At 42.4% G+C, this 19,431-nt stretch overlaps 1 protein-coding gene across 1 annotated transcript; it reads left to right on the top strand.

The window, feature by feature from the left end:
• Positions 1–773: 773 nt before the first annotated feature.
• BLM (BLM RecQ like helicase) lies at positions 774–18,825 on the top strand. Its single transcript, XM_029084797.1, has 19 exons — positions 774–949; positions 1,394–1,527; positions 2,721–2,853; positions 3,832–4,562; positions 5,393–5,569; positions 5,985–6,103; positions 7,537–7,650; positions 8,410–8,508; positions 8,598–8,746; positions 9,578–9,684; positions 10,452–10,612; positions 11,320–11,515; positions 11,966–12,156; positions 13,186–13,333; positions 13,702–13,901; positions 14,720–14,912; positions 15,364–15,486; positions 16,728–16,935; positions 18,642–18,825. The coding sequence occupies exons 3-19, from the start codon at positions 2,759–2,761 to the stop codon at positions 18,823–18,825; spliced, it is 3,195 nt and encodes a 1,064-aa protein (XP_028940630.1). The 5' UTR covers positions 774–949; positions 1,394–1,527; positions 2,721–2,758.
• The last annotated feature ends 606 nt before the right edge of the window (positions 18,826–19,431 follow it).

Genomic DNA, 19,431 nt, shown 5'->3' with positions numbered 1-19,431 from the left:
ACCAAACCCCAAAAGACCCCGATCCTTGATTATGACCAAGAAGTTGATGACCATCAGTCAGAGTGCTTCCCTGGCAGCTCTGGGTTCCTCTTTGCTTCTCTTTTCTGTGCCTTACCTGTTATTTTTTGAAGCTTTTGACCTTTATTTGTGAAATTGATAAAGCTTCTGCTACAGGATGATTTTGAACACTGTCCTGTGCTGCTGCCATTACACTAAATGGCAAAAGGATTTCTGAGCTGTGTTTTTCTTCTTAAGAATATTTTGTGGCCTTTTCCCCTCTTTCTGTGAAATGAATTTTAATAAATTAATGATACTGGCCTTTCTTAGTAGGATTTATCTTGTAAGGCATGATCCATGTAAATTTAGCTCTGAATTCCAGTACAGGGGCTATGGTGGTTGGTGAGTCTCTACCCTCTTTTTAAGACAGTATTTAATACAACAATAGTTTTCTATAAATCTCTTGTAGGACAATACAGCTCTTATGTTTTTCTCTTCTCACAGGGAAAGGTAACTCTAGGTAAGCTGTATAACTTTTCCACTTCAAAGAGGGTTTGTGGGGGTTTCTTCCATTTGTTTTTTATGGGGGAGAATAAAAGAGCAGTGAGACTTTTTTTTTTGTCCTTTAAAGTTCAGAAACTGTTTTCAAGGAGTGTTTTGAAATCTGGCTAGGAATTTTTTCCCTCTGTTCAGTTGCATTTTTGTTTGTACTAGAATGAGTTTACAGTGTTACCCAACAGCATTGATACACTTCTCTTCCAGCTGCTAAGGATAAAAGTGGGGAGAGCCCAAAGCTGAGCAGTGGTGAGAAAAACAGTCCCCCAGAGCTGGATGGGGCCGATGTGGAGCCGTTCACAGGCGCTGAGCTTGAGGAGGTTGATTGCTTAGATATTGTTCCACCCTCCCCTGAAGAAGAGCTGCCTTCCTTCTCACCTTCTGTGAAAAGCATCAGGTAGAACAAAGTTCCTTGAGAAAACTGTCCGTGGAAAGTGCCAGAAAAGACACGAAACTGGTGCTTGTTAGAAAGTTGCAGATCGAGTTGATCGTGTCTGCTGCTTGGCAGCTGAGCAGTTGACAGCTGCTATTACTGTTCTTTGAAATATTTTTTTGCTTTATGGCCAATGTTTAAGGTGGCTTTGGCTTCTGAAAAAGCAGAATTATTTTTCCTTTTGTAATGAGAGGGGGAAAAAAAATTATTGAAGCCAAAGTCTCCACACGTTGGAGCACAGGACGAGTGAGAAACTGCTCAGCTACCTGGATTTTCACTGGGTTTTCAGGCATTTGTTTCTCTTTTATATATTTTAAATGCTGTTATTTAAAAAAAATAAATGTCTTTTGTGGAAATGCATTGATTTACAGATATCTGTATTTTAATGACTTTTTCTTTCAATATTAGTAATATTTTCAAAGAATCTCCTTCTGGTGGAAGATGCACAGCTGGCAGCGCCGAGGCCAGGCCTGGGACGGTTGCCACGACGCAGCCTGCTGCTGAACGTGGTGCTGAACGTGGTGCTGGTGCAGAGGATGCAGGTACACAGAACACTTTGATGCCTTAGATTGTGAGGAGGGTTTGCAACTTGTTCTCCTGTGTATCCCATGTCACCTGAGAGCTTCAGCTGACAGTGACCGCGGGGACCGAGGCTCCTGCAGGGTTTTCAGGTGTTGTGGGCACGTTGTGGGGACTCAGGGTGTTGTCTGATCCTGATTCTGGGTTTCTGGGCACCAGTCTGGGACACCTGACAGATGTCCTGTTCAAAGCTTAAAAGCAGAGATGGAGCCAGTCGCAGCTCCATGAAGGCAGCTGGGGCACAAGGACCCGGGGCTGTGAGCTGGAGCTGTGGCATTGCCTCTGTTTGAGTCCCACAGGCTCTGGCTTTGGGAAATCCTGAGCTAAAATGTTTCTGAGTTTCACTTGCAGCATGAACAGTTACTCAGTATGGGTGTGGCACAGCCTGGTTTGAAGGCTGCAGGTCTTTCCCTCAAGATATATAAAAAAGTGGTTTATGGTATCTACAGTGTCATTCAAAGTTCAGTGTTTAAAAATGCCCATAGCAGTGTTTTTATATTTATGTTTTAATGATCCTCTTCTGGAAATGAGTTTAGTTAAGCTCCCTCTTGTCATACTCCAGTGTCCCTCTAGCAAACTTCTGGCTAATCTGGGCAGTTAGCTGCTTGTGACCACCAGGTAAATCAGAGTTTGGCAGGTGTAGCAGAGGCCAGAATTTAGTCTGAGGGGTCACACCCTGTCACAGTGGTTTGGGGTCTGGTGTGGCTCCTTGGTAAAACCCAGATGATTTGCCACACTTGGAAGGGAAGGTCATGAGGTGACAAATGCTGGGACGTTTTCAAAGGTACTTTCTAGACTAGAATTGCAGTGTAGTATTTGGATAAAATGTGTTTCAGTGTGTTTGGGGAGGGGTGATTTGAGATCAGCAAAGTGTGTGAAATGGAATGCTTTCTGGAAATAAATCTGAAAGAACTGCCATGAGGTTTGGGAAATAGATGGATAATTAAAAGGCAAGGGCACAAACATGTGAACTAATTAAGTCTGTGCACACAGAAACAGTTTATTTGTGTGAATGGACTTTTAAAAATATATTGAGATACTATACTTAGACTTTTTTATTACCACTTGCTCTGTCTTTTGAGAGAGTGATATCATCCGGTTACACGTTCTAATAAAAACTATTATCACTGTGTGCTAAAATCACCCCATCTGACAGAGGAAGGCTTGCACTTGGAACAGCAGCTCTGCAGCGTCATGGATGACATCTGTAAGCTGGTCGATGCCATCCCACTTCACGAGCTTCAGTCTCTGTCGTGTGCGAAGGAGCTCCTCCAGCAGAGAGACCTCAGGTACCTTCACACGCAGCCCTCCGCGTCCCTGCGCTCGCTCTCAGCTGGGGCTGTGCCTGCAGGTGTCCCCATCACACCAAAAAGACAACACACAAGGATTTTTTTTTTTTAAAAAAAAAAAGCTTAAAATTACTGACCCAATGAAGAAAAAAAATCCCCCAAACCTGCTGAAAGTATTAACAGTGCCAGTGTTCTGCCAGGGGAACGGATCCGTTCCCCAGTCAGTCTGGAGCACAGGTAGTCCTGTGTCTTTTCTCTGCAGGTACAGATCTGGCAGCACCAGGTGCTTCCAAAGAAGCAGGGTGATGTGATATAACCTGCCAGGTGTCTTGTAACCACAGGCATTAATTTAATATTTCCTCTGTGAGACTTGCTGTCACTGACTGCAGTGATTATGACTTCTCCTGATATCCATGGACTCGGCATCTTTCAATCTGATTGTTGCTTCTGCCGTCAGCTTCTGTAGCTTCTGCATAATCTGATGACACAACACGTGGACAAAGGATTTTGGTTTGGTTTTTTACTGGACTGGGACTGTGTGCTTTTGCTCAGAAAAAACCTGTGTCAGACACAGTCTTTTAGAAAGGACATAAAAACCTGATTTGGTTCAAGCAGATGTTTACTTTTTTAACTTCAGGTTTGGCCTCTAAGGATTTTTATTATTTTTTTTTAATGCTCTGCCTTGCCTGGATCACTTCCTTGCTATTAGAGATTCTTTTCTTTTAATGTTTGCAGGGAAGATGTAGTAGTTTTGTAATTATATTGTTCAACTGAGTTCTGGTGTCATTCTCTCTTCCCTAGATTCGTTTGAAATATTTTTATAATATAGTGACAGACAATATGATGTACCCACTATATGGCAGTGTTTTTAATAGGGGAAAGACAAAACTGTTCAGTGCATGTTGTAGAACCTGATAAATCATTGCTTGTGACTAAATAATTTTTTTTCCTTGTTCCTTCCCTTGCCATCTCTCCCAGGAGGAAATTGCTGGCTAATTCTGTCCCTTTGAACAAAAGTAGCACAAACAACACTTTTCCTAGAAACTGGAAGGCATGTGTGGACCGTCCTGGTTCTGCTCTGTGCTCTGGCCTGAACAGGAGCTTCAGTTCTGACAGAAACTCACCCAAATCCACAAACCTCCCGTCTGTCCTTTCTGGAACTGTCAATTCCAGCAATTTTTCTACCAAAAAAAATGAAACATTTAATACCTTGGATACCTCTTCTGCTTCCAAGGAAAGTATTGAGGAGATCACCTGCCCCAAAACTACAGCACTGTTTTCTCCCAAGGTAAATGGCAAAGAGGGAACTTCCCTCAGCCCCTGTTCTGAGCTGTCCTTTGACAGCAGCTGGTGTGAGGGACCAGGGCTGAGGAACCGTCATCCGCCGGAGCGACCCGTGACGAGCACAGCTCTGAAAGATCAGAGCAAAGCTGCTGCTGGCCTTCCTGCAGAAAACAGCTTAGCTGCACACGACACAGACTTTGACCTCGATCACTTTGATATCGATGATTTTGACGAGGACTGGGAGAATTTGGTGAATGTTTCGGCACCTGAAACGCCATCTGAGCCGTTGTATCCGCCCGTCGGGGAAGGGCCACCTGCAAGGTCGCTGCTGTCAAAGATAATGTCCAGAGCCAAGGGATCTGCTGTTGTATCAAACCCTGCTGCTCCCAAATCGAGCTCCTCGATGGCAACAAAGAACCGTTCAGGTAAATGATGATCACTAGGATTACTGTCTTTATTTTTGATTTACTTGTTTTTAAACCCAAGGCCAAGTACCTTCCTGTAGGTGACATCAATGCCTTTTGTTCCTGTGGAAATGTCTTTTGGTTTCTCTTTGCAAAGTCATCTTCTGTTGTGGTTGGTTTTGTTTGTGGGTTGTTTTTGTTTTTTTTTTTCCCTCCAAGTGATGACAAACTTCTTGAATATTTATTTACCGTGCAAGTTGCAGGCTGCTGGGAAGAGGAAGCTGCTAAAGTTGGAAAGTGGAATGTTTCTGTGATTTTAATTAAATAATGACTCTGCAGTTGTTAATTCAAAGCTGTACAACAGTTTTAGCTGTTCATGCAAAATGGTCAAAACCAGGCACTTGTTGAAGCAAAGCCAATCCCTCTGGGGCACAGGGGGCTCAGGGTTATTTGTGGCTGCTGCAGGGGTGGGTGTGCAAAGGGGAAGGTGGAAATGTTCATGTTTCATCAGCTTCCCTGTCGCTGATTCAGCAGCACCACGTAGCTTTAGGTCACCGTGAAGGGGGACCCTGTTCCGAGGTGTTTGAGGCAGAGATGACGAGCGCCAGTGTACGGCTGTGCCTTTTACACACTCATGAGTAAGAAGCTTGTGTCCAGAGATTTGCATCTAATCAAAAGTCACACTTCAGCTCATCTTCAATTCTAGTTGAATGCCAATTTTTTTCGTAGCTCATGATTTGAGTTTGGAAGGTTTAAAGGGTTGAAGCGGAGTGAAGCAGTTTTATGTTGCAAGAGGGATGGCACAACCTGACAGTGTAACTCCTTGTCAGTACCTTTTCTTTGTCTCCTAGATCCCACGGTCAATAACCCCGCACTAGAACGTTTCAGGGGTATGAAATTTTCCCATTCTGAGGAAATGATGAATATATTTCACAGAAAGTTTGGTTTGCACTATTTCCGGACGAATCAGCTGGAGGCCATCAACGCTGCTCTTCTGGGTGAAGATTGTTTCATCTTAATGCCCACTGGTACGTACCTGGGAACACCCCGCAGCTGCAGGCACCTGAGGTCTGGCATGTACCTGAGAAACAGGGACCTGAAGCTCCTTTTGTGACAAACTTTTCTCTCTCTCTGTGCCTTTGTGGAGGTGGTGATAAATTGTGCTGCTTGATTCCCGTGGCTGCAGGATTTCTGGAATGTTGTCTGCACTGCGGTGTTTTCAGGGAGGTGATTGAATTTCTGCCTGCTGTAATATTTCCTGATAACACTTCCTTATCCTACAGGTGTCGTAGTAGAGGCAATCATGGGTAAAAGCTCATTGTTTCTGAAAATGCTGTAAAATGGGAAGTAAGAAATAGGTCTCCCCTCTTCCCCTCCTTCTCCACACTGTCTCCCTTCCCTCTTGGTGTCTGACATTGGTTGTGTTCTGTTTAATCCTTACAGGAGGTGGTAAAAGCTTGTGCTACCAGCTCCCAGCCTGCGTCTCTGCTGGAGTCACTATTGTTATCTCTCCGTTGAGGTCGCTGATAATAGATCAAGTTCAGAAACTGAAGAGTTTAGATGTAAGTTCAGACAGCTTCATTTCCTTAAACTGCAGAGAAGTGAATTAGAAATCTGAACCTTGACACTAAATCTTATGTCTCTCAAATATAAACTGCAAAGATTGATTAGATGGAAACTGTAAAAGGCACACCAAGTTGTCTAGGAAGAACTAAAGTAGAATATCTTGGCAGTCTTAACTGGTAAATGTATTGAAGATTTGTGTATTTGTTATTGGAGCTTAGTTTTCAAGCACAGATACCTGATTCTCAGATTCTGAGAGCTGTATTTAGACACCTCAGCAGGAGCAGCCTGGCTCTGTAGCGGAAAGAAGCACTAACAGTTCCTGAGCTAGGCAGATTCTGGAGATCCTAAGCATTTCTGGAAAAAGTAATGCACAGAGAAAAGAAATGGACATGCAGAAGATGTGTGTTCCTAAAGCTGACCACTTCTGAACTGCTTCTGCATCAGTGAAGTGGCTTTTTCATCCTCAGTGTGTTATCAAGGTGGAGAGATCAGAGAAACAAAGGTGGATAACACATTCCAGGGCAAAAATACAGAGATGTTCTGGGGTACAAGGCTGAAGGGACTGTGTTGCAGGGCTTTGAAGCTGAGACAAATCCTCCTTTTGTCAAGTAGGGTTTTTGAGAGTCCAGAGAGTGGTTGTCTGCCCTGTGGTGACTGTTGCACGACCTTACGCTCTGGCCACACTCGCTCTTTCTGGCTGTGGGGTGCCCTGGCTGTAGGAGCCAGTTAAACTGGCTCTGTGACTCCGGGGGGTTCGTAGCTGTAGGAGGAATTTCCTCTGCAGAGCTGCAGCTGCCTCTTGTGGGAGGAAGAGCCCAGCAGGCAAAATGGACTCTGTTGGTGTGACCCAGCTTTTGTCCTGAGGATCCAATTCCTTTATTACTGTTCAGCTTGAATCGTAAATTCTATGTTCAAATTTAATCCTAAGTTGCAGTTCCAAGTTGTATTCAACCTCCTCTGATGCCAAGTGGTTCCGTGTTTGTGAGCTCTGTTATTGAGGCTGTTACCATGTTTTTGTGCCTCTTGGAAACAGGGATCCAAGTTTCCTGAATTCAGTCTCAAACTTACAGGGTATCGAGCAATAAAGAAACATCTCATCTGTTTTCTTTACTGGGAAGAGAGTTCAAAGAAGGTGGACAAATCCCCGAAGTCAGCTCGTGGACTGTTGGTAGAATTGGAAGCACAAGAATAGAATTTGGTTTATAGTCTTTTGGTTTTATCACGAGACAAATTTAGTGATGTCTGCAGTACGGTGAGGGTTCAAGTGTTATCTGTAATTACACAGAGAGACACTGAAAATGTTACTTACACTGAGGATAGGATGTGCAAGTGCTTTTTTATCTGGTTTATAACTAGATGTAGGACTGTATTTGGAGATGCTTCCATTTTGCACATATTAAAATTTAATACTTTTTTTTTTTTAATATAGATTGCTGCAACCTATCTGACTGGTGATAGAACAGATGCTGATGCTTCAAAAATATATATGCAATTGTCAAAAAAAGATCCTGTAATAAAGCTCCTGTATGTTACCCCTGAGAAGGTTTGTATTTAATTTGAATTGTAAAATCACGGGGGCCACAAGAGGTGGATTACTGTGAAGTACTAAAGGGGAAACACTGAATCTAGAGTCGGCTTCTGGGGAAAAAAAGTTGTTAAATATTTTTTAGATAATTCAGTAAGACTCTGTACGGATGTAACTAGTTTAAATCAGTAATTAATCAAGAATGAGAACTGAATATGTCTGTACAATTTAAATTCTTAAAACAAAAACCCCATGCCCATCCATTTCAATCTATCTTACCACATATTAGTGGCTAATTGCTGTCAAGTAGCTATTAAAATCTAGACTACTATGAATAGGACAGTGCAGGGAGAAAATATGTCACTGCCAAGGTAATAGGTGATTGTCAAAAGATTGCCTTGTCCTTAATTACATGCTGCCTTTAAAAATGCTCTTACTCCACCAGAGCTTTGTAAGAGGGGCCTGTGCGTTGTGCTGGTTTTCTTTCCTTCTTCAGCACTGTCTCTCCCTGTCTCTCATGACACGAGTCATTTCAACTCACCCAGACTGTAGAAGCTCTGGGCAGCTGACCCAGCACCTTGCGGGAATCCCACCCCAGCTGCTTTGTTGCCAATTAAAAGGAAGCTGATTGCCATCTTCTGCATGCCTTAGAGCTTTACCTGTGGAGTCAAGATTAATTTGCTGTACAGAACAGTTGTTTCTGTGTTCTTGGGCAGGCAGGGTGACACTCTGCTCTGTTAGTTCTCTTTCTGATGCTGCTGGTGGGTGTGTACCTAGGTGTGTGCAAGCAGCCGCCTGATGTCAGCCCTGGAAAATCTCTATGACAGGAGACTCCTCTCACGTTTTGTCATTGATGAGGCCCACTGTGTCAGCCAGGTAAAAACCTTCAGCTGGTTTTCAAAATGGCAAAAGGCTTGGTTGGAGCATCCGACTCTGTCACACTGAGATTTTGTTTTTTAAACCAGTGGGGTCACGATTTTCGACAAGACTACAAACGACTGAACATGCTCCGCAGGAGGTTTCGCGCTGTTCCTATGATGGCTCTTACTGCCACTGCGAACCCCCGAGTGCAGAAGGATATTCAGAATCAGCTGGAGATGCTAAAACCACAAGTGTAAGTTGCTCAGCAGTTTCCTGAAACGGTTTGTTTGTGCCGCAGAAATTTTGAGTGGAAAACTTAGTAAAGTAAGAAAAGTATTACAGCTCCATCTGACATGCTGGTGTCGTTGGAGCTGATTAAATTCCACGCATACATCCTCATTTAATGTGAGGTAAATGCAAAATGTTAAAGTCAGAAGAAGAAAATTTGCCAGACTCTCCCTGGCATGATTAAGGAAGCTGTTTAATAGAAAACAACATCGTGAAATTTTTGATGTCACGACAAAACGGGCGAGTTGTACTTTAGGGTCCTTTTCATGAGAACTGCAAAAGCTGGAAGTGTTTTTTAATTAGCATTGGCAGTAATGTAGATAATGAGGTACCATTGGGCCTGGATTGTATTGTAGTGTTTTCATTGTGCCTGGTGGAAAAAGAAAGCATTCTGTTTTGTTGAATTTCTTATTTTAGAAATATATTTTTGGGTAGAAGGAGGAAAGTGACACTATATTTTGCAAATTTGACCAGTTGAACGTGGATGTGAATATTCAAAAGAAAAAATGAAGGCGAGGCAAATCACTGTGTGTGTGTGTGTGTTTGGTTTATGGGCATTTCTTCCTTCTCCATCGTGCCATGTAGCTTTGCTTTTTTTTCCACAGCCACAGGAAAAATGTAGGAATTTTAGAGCCAAAGTATGGGTGCCATCAGTGTCTGTGGCACAGTAATTCCTTTGCAGATAGTGCAGAGCCAGCAGTCAGTTGAATTTGGGATGTTCCAGTCAATACCCAGCTTGTTGAACGGATTGCTGCACCCGTAAGGCTGACGAGCACCCCTAACTCTCATGTTTTAGGTTTACAATGAGCTTCAACAGGCACAACTTGAAATATGAAGTATTGCCCAAGAAGCCAAAGAAGGTGGCGATGGATTGCTTGGAATGGATTAAAAAATATCACCCACGTGAGTCCTGAGCAGCAGAGTGTGCTTGTCTGCATTTGTGTGAATTCCTTCTTAAGGCAGGAAAAGCTTTTGTAGTGCTGTGAAACCCCAAACTTGTGCCTTTCTGTAAGTGACGTGAGATATTTACAAGAACAGCAAGTTGGAGGCAAAATAACGTCATTGATCATGGGAATTGGATTTATGGGCATCCTACAGTTAAGAGTTCAAGTGGAAGAATAAATGATGGTAATGCTCTTGAGTCATCTTTCTGGAGGTTGCCAGACCTTTCAGCCTCGTGTCTTCAGGGCATATGGGACATGTCCATGCTGTTTTAATTGTTTAATTCTGTTGGTCTGCTTATCTGAGGATCTCTTCAGAGATTCCTGTCTTTCTAGGCTGTCTTTTGAAGTCCTGCAGCTCCACCAACCTACACCCACCTCCCTTCGTAGCTTCTGTGGTGCTGTTATGTAGTTCTTTATTCTTGTATTTTAAATCCTAACATTGCACAGTACTGAGCAGGAAAACTTTTATTGATTCCACCTCACCAAAAAAACAGGAAATTGGGTGAGGAGAAACCAACAGAAACGGTTGATATTAATATTTTATTTTTTAATTATTTATTAAATAATAATTATTATTAATTACTTTATTATTAAGCCATTATTCCATTACACTTACCAACCTCTCCCTGTTGGAATAAATGCATTTGCTTGGCAGGTACGACCATTAAGTGGGTGAAAGGGAATAAAGCTGTATTGTAGGACAAATCTCTCTTTATGTATTTGCAGATGACTCTGGAATAATTTATTGCCTTTCACGTCACGAATGCGACACGACGGCAGCTATTTTGCAGAAGGAAGGTCTTGCTGCACTTGCCTATCACGCTGGCCTCACTGACTCCGACAGGGACCTCGTACAAAAGAAGTGGATTAACCAAGAAGGGTGCCAGGTAAAAGAAAAGCAACTGGGGGGGAAAAGGGGAAGAGAATTTAGAGCAGTTTTATCCCTCTTGGCCTAGTAAATGAACGCCAAGTTGTGTAACATTATTGCCAAATCGGGTGCAGTATTAAATAACTGATCCAAACAGATCTGCCAAAACATGTTAGCCATCTTTTTATTGGGAATGTTACAAACCAAAGACTGCAGCACCAAGGTACAGCACTGCAGGAGGAAGGAACTGGGCAGTACCAGGCTTTGGAACAGCTCGAGGCTCGCTGCTGAATTGGATATTCAGAGGGGAGGTTTAGATTAGGTATTAGGAAGAAGTTCTTCACTGTGAGGGTGGTGAGCCCGTGTCCCAGGTTGGCCAGAGAAGCTGTGGCTGCTCCTCCCTGGAAGTGTTGAAGGCCAGGTTGGATGAGGCTTTGAGCAACCTGGTCTAGTGGAAGGTGTCCCTGCTGCTGGCAGGGGGGTTGGAACTGGATGAGCTTTCAGGTCCCTTCCAATCCAAACCATTCTATGATTCTATGATATTGAGACTCAAATTTGGAGTTTGCTCTTTGTCTGGGAACAGCCCTTCTGAAGGGAGAGGTGGTTTTGCTGTTTGCTCCCTGTCTTGCAGTGTTACAGTTGAAGTTGCAGGTTCTGTGCAGTTTGGGTGCAGAGTTCTGCATGAATAACTTCACTCTTTGTAACAAATGATTATTTCCTTCCTAGGTCATATGTGCAACAATTGCCTTTGGAATGGGAATCGATAAGCCTGACGTTCGCTACGTTATCCACGCTTCTCTTCCTAAGTCTGTAGAAGGTTACTACCAGGAATCTGGCAGAGCTGGACGAGATGGTGAAATGTCTCACTGTCTGCTCTTCTACAGCTACAGTGATGTCACCAGGCTGAGGCGGCTGATACTGAGTGAGTTCTCGTGTCCGTAACTTAACGGGGATAATATCCAAAAGTCACTTGGTTCCTGGTCTCTGTTTCGTTTGGACTGGGTTATTTTCTCATTTAGAAGTGCTGTATATAGTTTGGCATTGCAGAGATGGGAGAGGTGCAGAGATGGGAGAACTCACCATCTTTACCTGAATGTTTTTTCGTAATGAAATATTTTTGTCACTTGTACTTAATTTTAGCCAAAAACATTTGGCTTCATACGTATCCATCTCCTGAATCTGGTCACCCTAGTCTTCTTTCCCTTCTCCATTCTTTAAAACTTCAGAGATAAAATCTGTCCTAGGTTAGTTCCATACTAACCTACTCATCTTTTTTTAAGCAAAAAATAATACTGTGTTTTGTCTAGAGGATAATATATAAAAATGCAGAGGTGCAGATTTAACAAATACAATTGAATTTATTGCATTTCAGTGGAGAAAGATGGAAACAGTCACACAAGACAGACCCACTTTAACAACCTGTACAGTATGGTTCACTACTGTGAGAACGTGGTTGATTGCCGGAGAATTCAGCTTTTGGCCTACTTTGGGGAAACTAATTTTAATCCTACCTTTTGTAAAGATCACCCAGAAGTAATTTGTGATAACTGCAGTAGAAACAAGGTAAAAATCGTAGCTCTTTATTTATAGTGTTGTTAAACTGATTTTGCACTTAGCTGCGTTGGAAAAGGGTTACGTGACATTTGGGAAGGAAAATGGAGAAAATGAATAAGGTGTCTCGTATTTTTGTGATGCTGGGTGCTTCAAATTATTTCTGGGGTTTAACCTAGATTAGAATTACAGACTATCCATGGATTTATGATGCTCCTATTTCTGTCAGAGGAGGTCTAGTGAGGTGTAAGGATGCTCCTTAGTGTTGATTTCCTTAGCTCAGTGTTTCTGGGAAGCAGGAGCTAATATCAGATCCACTGGAATGGCTCTGGGGAAATCCCTCATCCCTGATGTTTCCAAGGCAGCTTTGTGCTGCCAGAGTAGCATGAGTGCCATGTTAGGAGGTGTACACTGCTGGGGGTGGCTCAGAGATTAGGGTTTGTGCTTCAAGGTGTGAAGGATACTTGTTAGTGTCATGAAGAGGAGTAGAAGAGGAGAGAGCTGGTGAAGCAGGCAGGGGAGGTTACTGGTCTCTATAAACCAGATCGGTTTTGTACCTGATGATACTGCTTCTCAGTCCTGTGCCTGAAGGATTACCTCACATAGCTCTGATTGTAACAAAAATTGACTAGAAAAATGCATATTCCGTCCAGTCTTCTCATTTTAATGTGTTTTGGAAGTGTAAATTCTAGTGCATGGCAGCAGAATGATTACAGGAATGCTTTCGGAATGATCTACCTCAGTTACCGGCCTTGGCACAGCAATCCTGCTGCTCCCTCTGTAAAAGGAACACAATAGAGATTATAAACAATCAGTTGGTCTGTATTATTGCATTTTCCAGAGTATTGTCAAATCCAGAATTCCTGTCACTGTATTGTATCTCTGTAGGTGTGCTAACTAGAAAACCACTATTTCTGTGTTTGGAACAAGATGAATTCTTGACTGGAAGAAGCTCAGTGATGGAAAACAAGGTGGTCAGTGACAACTGGCATTAGGGCAAAACCACGTAACGTTGTTTCCTAATCAAGTCTATTTTAATAGGATTACAAATCAAGAAATGTAACGGATGAAGTGAAGAGCATTATCAGATTTGTACAAGAGCATTGTGGACAAATGGGACGAATAAATGCAAAGAGAAATACAGCTTCTGGAAGATACACGTTGAATATGATGGTGGACATTTTCTTAGGTAAGTACGGGTCTTCCAGAACCAACACCTGCATAGACCTGGTGCATAAATCCCTGACTCAGGATCAGGAGGTCTGTGCAATACCAGCAGTGGTTTAAAACAATATACATTTTGCAAAAATATTCTTCCTAGGAATGTACTGGTGGTAAATGATCCAAAATAAATGAGGCTAAAGCTTTAATCCATTTCAGGTTGCTATAGTGATAATATTAGTTTTCTGGTGGTGGCTGGAGTTTCTGGTGCTTAAATGTGGGGGTTTTTATGTCCACAGACTATGGAATACCCTTGGGAATCATCCCCCCGTCTGTAAATACATACACAGATAGGTTTTCTAATCGCAGGCTGATCCTGTGATTCCTGTTGTGCAGGTACAAAGAGTGCAAAGATTCAGTCTGGAATCTTTGGGAAGGGAGCTGCCTACTCGAGGCACAATGTGGAAAGACTGTTTAGGAAGCTGGTCTTGGACAAGATTCTGGATGAAGACTTGTACATCACAGCTAACGACCAAGCGGTGGCCTATGTAATTCTAGGAGAGAAAGCTCAAGCTGTGCTAAATGGATCACTACACGTGTGTACCCATTTTTTTTTTCCTCTACTATATCGTGTTAAGGAACCTGCTACAGCTTTTATGTGGCATATACCCTAGGACAGTGTAAACATAGTGTGTCTACCAGCTGAAGTACAGGAACTAATCTAAACTACAGGAACTAACACTAAAATGGATGCAGGGGACAGAATCCATCAAGCATGATTTCTAGTCCAGTATTCTAATAATAAAGTTCTGAGGCAAAAGGGGAGTTTGGGAGGATTGGAGAAGATTAAATCTTGCTCTTCTCCCCTCCATCCATCTGATTCCAGCTTGACAAGAAAGGAAAGTTATGACCAACACAGAAAAAGCTGTGAAGAAAAGAAGGAACAGCGCTACCTTCTCTGCATTTTCTGCTCTATTTTTTTCCAGTCATTGGTGAGCTCTGATGGAAAATGCACTTCAAGAAGGTCATGGAACCAGGCCCAGAATTGCTTGAGGCAGTGTCTCCTCTGCATTAGTGCTGTGTTTGGAGAAGAGCAGAGCCCTCAGCATCAGACCTAGTGACCTCTGTTTAAAGCTAGCTGTAAATTGGGTTCTCTGGATTTTTTCCCTGTGTTGTGTATAATCTGCTAGTTCTTTGTAGAAGAAACTTAGGGGTGGTTGAGTAGCCTGTAAAAAAAAAATATATATATATAAAAAAAAATTAGAAGTGTATGCTGGGAAAATAGCCTTTTTTTGGTCCATCAAAGAATACTTGTGGTTTCCTTCACTGTTTTCCTGTGTTATCAGTCAGTCCTCTAATGATGGCTCTGCAGTTACTCCCCTGACAGAAGTTATTGATCAGCTTATTTTAACAGGTGGAGTTTCATGAAACAGAAAGTGCCAGTGCCATCAGAAAGCAAAGGGCTTCCGTGGCCAAAATGTCGCAGCGGGAAGAGATGGTTAAAAAGTGTCTTGGGGAACTTACAGACACGTGCAAAATGCTTGGGAAAGTCTTTGACGTGCATTACTTCAATATTTTCAGTACTTCAACGCTAAAGAAAATAGCAGGTAATGTCAGGTTGTTGTTACTCAAAACCCCTGTTGGCTGTAGACTGCACGTGCGATTGGAGCCTTTTCTGACAGAAAATCTTGAGTTTCTAACGTTTAACCAGACAGGCTGAGGTACAGATAACAGAGAGAGTCTTGCAGAAGCCGCTGACACAGCAGAGAGTCCTTGGAGCTGCAGTTTACGCTGCAGCAATCCTGCTGGATAAGTACCAGAGCCACCCAAAAAAACATATTGTAAAACAAACTTCGAAGCATTGTCAGAGAAAACTTTTGGACTGGTTTTTGTGCTAACCAACTAGAAGCAAACCTGCTAGAATAAAGGCTTGCTCCCTGAAGGACTTACTGGGGTGGTACTGAAAGGAATTCATTTCCTCCAGAATACTCTACCGTGATCTCTCTTAAGTAAAGTTGTTTGTTTGACATCTCTAATTGGTACTTTGTTACATTACAGAAACCTTGTCATCCGATGTGGAGGTTTTACTGCAGATTGATGGTGTCACAGAAGACAAACTGGAAAAATATGGTGCAGAAATAATTAAAGTGATGGATAAGTACTCGGAATGGACCGTACCAGGTTTCGTATACTTTGTACCTAACTGCTACTTTCCTGCTTAGTGCCCTTCTCTCTTCCTCTGTCAAAAGTTTCACTCAGAAATTACCTTGTTTTAAAAACAAAGAAGTAATTCTTGCAGTTTAATGCTTACAGGAAGGGAGCAATTGCACACTTTCAGAACATACAAAGGTCTTTGCTATCCTCTCATGTGTTAAATTCAGCGTGTCTCTGAAAGGCTGGGAAAGGAAAATGAGAACCAAGCAGACTGCTTTGGCCTGGCCTATTCGTTATTGGGATTTAATATGCGCAGTTATAATGAGGATTCTGACCTTAGGGTTAAAGGTCTTGCACCTCCTCAATATTTTTATACCTGCATCCACTATGTATGAGGTAACCTGGCAGATAATAACTACTACGTTTTATTTTTCATAGTAATGGAGGTCAGCAAGTTCAGGTCTTCACTGACCAGCTCTTGCTCAAATGTGAAGAACTTTCAAAGCTAGTTTTTTTTAAAAAAAAACCCAACAAAACCAAAGCTCTCAGGTCAGAATGGCAGTGTTTTATGATGCCCTTGAACAGCTCTAAACTTATATATAAAGTTCAGCCCCAAGACCTGTAAATCTGGTGATTTCACATGAGCGTAGCATGTAGCCTATGTGGTAATTAGAATATTGAACACAGCTTGGCTATCAGATTTGACACTGGGGCCTGCAATTCTGAAGTGATTCATGCTTACTTTTAAGGAGGTTGTGCTTTCACACACTGCAGTGTGAATTAAATGCATGGCTACAAACTTCATTTTTAAGTATTTTATTCTACTGCCTGTGCAAAGAATCACATCCCTCTTGGTCACGACTGATTGAGAAGGAGCTCTCGGCTCTCTGAGCCTTTCAGCGTCTCCTGATGCTGTTTTTAAAAACAAGGGCTGTATTTGATGGTAGTATTTATAGTATATTCCATAATTCTTTTCAGCTGACATGGGGAAGAGAGTGTAAGCCTAGTGTTACCAAAATAGTTTAGACACAAAGCCAAGCTAGAGAAAATAGGACTGGCCAGTATTCTTTTGTGTCAGGAGATAAAGCAAGGACAGAAGGCAGTTTTAGTTTACACCAGCCTATGAAACACCAGGAGCATCACCAGGATAAAGGCAGTGCAAAGGAGGTTCTGAACAGCAAGGACAGAAGTTCTGGGACAGTCAGTGTGTTCTGATGGTCCAGGCAATGTCTCACTGTCAGTAGTTTTAACTCCTTGTCTGTCTGTAGAAGATGCTGCCTGCCAAAGTGTGGACACAGCTCCGGGAAGCACTGGCACACCAGAGAGTGATGAAGAAACAGAAGATGTAGTTACAACCTCAAGCTATTTTTGCAATAATGCAAACCAAAGAAGGAAAAGGAAAAGGCCACCAAACTTCAGGGAATCAAAGAGGAAAAAGACAGGCAGTGGTGGCAGCCAGCAGTTTCATCCCAAAGGGTACGTTGCTTGTGGTCATTGGTAACTTTTCTTAGTCCAGAATTGCATGATGATGATCCCAGAATTGCAGTGTTACCCTACTGCATTTTTTTTTGAGTAAGTATGGGCTTTCAGAATGGCTTTAAAATTAACCAGGTACCTGGTAACAACTGCTCTACTTTGGTTTTTTGGCATTTTTTGTTTCAAAAGCTCCTGGCAAGGAAGGACATTTAACAATTGTTGTCTGTTTTTCACTCTTGACTGCCACAAGCTAACTAGTGACACTAAATTTCAGTGTGCTGCCATAACTGTTATTAACAGGCTGACTGGATTCTGTGCTTGGAAACATAATGACAGCTTGAAATGTTGAAGATCTGATGGAATATTTGAACTTCAGTTCCCCAGTCCCTTGTTAATTCAGAACTTCTCCCTCTGACTGTGCCATACAAGGGAATACCTGCATCAAGACCCCCATAGCATTTGGATCCAGGAGTCTTGAGCTCCTAAGGTCAATCCACCACCCAACTATCAGAGGGTGATGAAAAAGCCAGGCTGAGCCTCATCCTTTGAGTCCATGACCTTATTTTAGCAGTTCATGTAGTTATTAGTCTGGTAACTCCAGTAGCAGCAGTTTGTGCTGAAGGTTTGTGCTTCAAGCCATGATGATTAATCAGTGCTGAAAGGGAATGAACAGAAAAGGAGAAATGGCTGATGAAATTCTGCCTTTCCCCAAACCCTCAATAAAAACAGGGGGGAATGACAGAAAACTTGAGCAAGAAGTTCTTATTTGGGTTTTCTAGCTGTGCCTTTTAAAGGTTTGCTGTGCTCATAGCTTGCCTTGCACAAAAAGGAAGTGAAGTTGCCTGTACTGTGGTACGGTCAGGTTACTAAATCACTCAGCCTAGAAATTTTACCTCGTTTGGTACATGAGATAGAGAACACGAGGTACAAAAGAGCAGTTATGTGGACAACCTACATCTTGTATTTCTGAAATAATTCTTTAAATTAGGTTTTATTCGGTCTGTATGTGTCATAGAAATTGCATTATCTTTCTGCCAAGAGGAGTTCAAGCCATTTGGAAGAGCAGCTCTGAACAGTACTAATGTGTTCTCCAAAACATTCTGTAAAATCCCCACCTGAAGTGCCTGAATTTTAAGGATTGCTAGGTTTAACTGATGTATTAACTACATACTTTTTATTGCTTTAATGTTGCATTCATCATCAAAGAGAAAATATGGCCTGCCTTATTAAAACTCACTGCTTTCTGTCATCATCTGTTCTTTCCAAGGACCTCTCCTTCTCTGCCCTGTTTTTCCTCATTCTGGTCTTTGTTTTTTATAGCAGTTCCCAGCTCTGTAGGTTTTACTTCCACCCTTTTCACCTTCCCATCTACTAAAATATTAGTCATTAAATGCTGTTGGCCCTGAAGTGTCACTTAATGTTGATATTCTAATTGGATTAATAGGAGCCAGGCTGGTTCAGCATTCTCTGTTCCTGTTTCAGGCTGCTTCTTGCCCTTAGGCAAATGCCAGAGCAACAGCTACACTTGATTTCCATTTCAAGGGGGGTATTTTTGCAGCCATGTGTATTAAAAAACCAACCCCTTTTTTAAAAGCTAAGTCTTCTAGAAAATCTAGTGGTGGTGTATATGTAAGTACACCAGGGGTGTAGGGACTGTGGCAAGTAAAGATGATGTTTGACACGTACCTTCTCTCTAAATTTTGCAGCGGTTACAGCAACTTCAGAAGGACCAAAAGGCCCTTTAGCTCAAAGGCTCCAGCTTCGTCTGGCTACAGCTCAGCATCGTACAGTGTCAGTGCCACACAAGGAGCTGCTGCAAAGCTGGGGATTATGGCACCACCCAAACCCAAATCCAGACACTTCCTTCAGCCTTCATATTCAATATTGTAAGTAGGAACATGTAAATACTGTATAATAGCAAGCTCTGAAGATGTAATCACTGTTTATTAAATCTTTGTTTCATTTGTTGAACCTTCTGAGACTTTTATGTTCATCAAGTACAAAAACCTCACATTAAATAAACATTTTTAAACTCATAATTTGGACCTTTCCTTCTCCTGTCAACACACAGAGTTGTGACTGGGTCTAGAGACCCTAATCTCTCAGTGGAGATGATCTCAGTAAGCCTGCTTTACAGATTATCGGGGGTACCCGTGAGACCACAGCCCAAAAGTGGTTCCTGGAACTGCACATCCCAAAGCTGTGGCTGCCTCTGTTCTTCTCCCTTTGCTAGTTCTATAAGTACTTCAGAGCTCGATGGCTGAGCTGCTCTTCTGAAAATGTAAGTCTCGGGCTGTCCACCTGAGATAGAAAATATAATTAATGGTTGCAAGTGTCAAAGTTTATTCCCCAGGTACTGGGGCCTTACCCAGGGTGTGCTTTTTCTAGTTAATTTTAAAAAGAAAACAAAAGCCCAACTGTGCTCTTGTCCCCCCGCTCCTCACTGCCGCCCGCGGTCCGTCCCTCGCGGTGCTGACCCCGCTCGCAGCATCCCGG

This window comes from Antrostomus carolinensis, unplaced genomic scaffold, assembly GCF_000700745.2.
Source record: "Antrostomus carolinensis isolate BGI_N321 unplaced genomic scaffold, ASM70074v2 scaffold18354, whole genome shotgun sequence".
NCBI lineage: Eukaryota > Metazoa > Chordata > Aves > Caprimulgiformes > Caprimulgidae > Antrostomus > Antrostomus carolinensis.
This window is presented reverse-complemented; position numbering and strand designations above follow the sequence as displayed.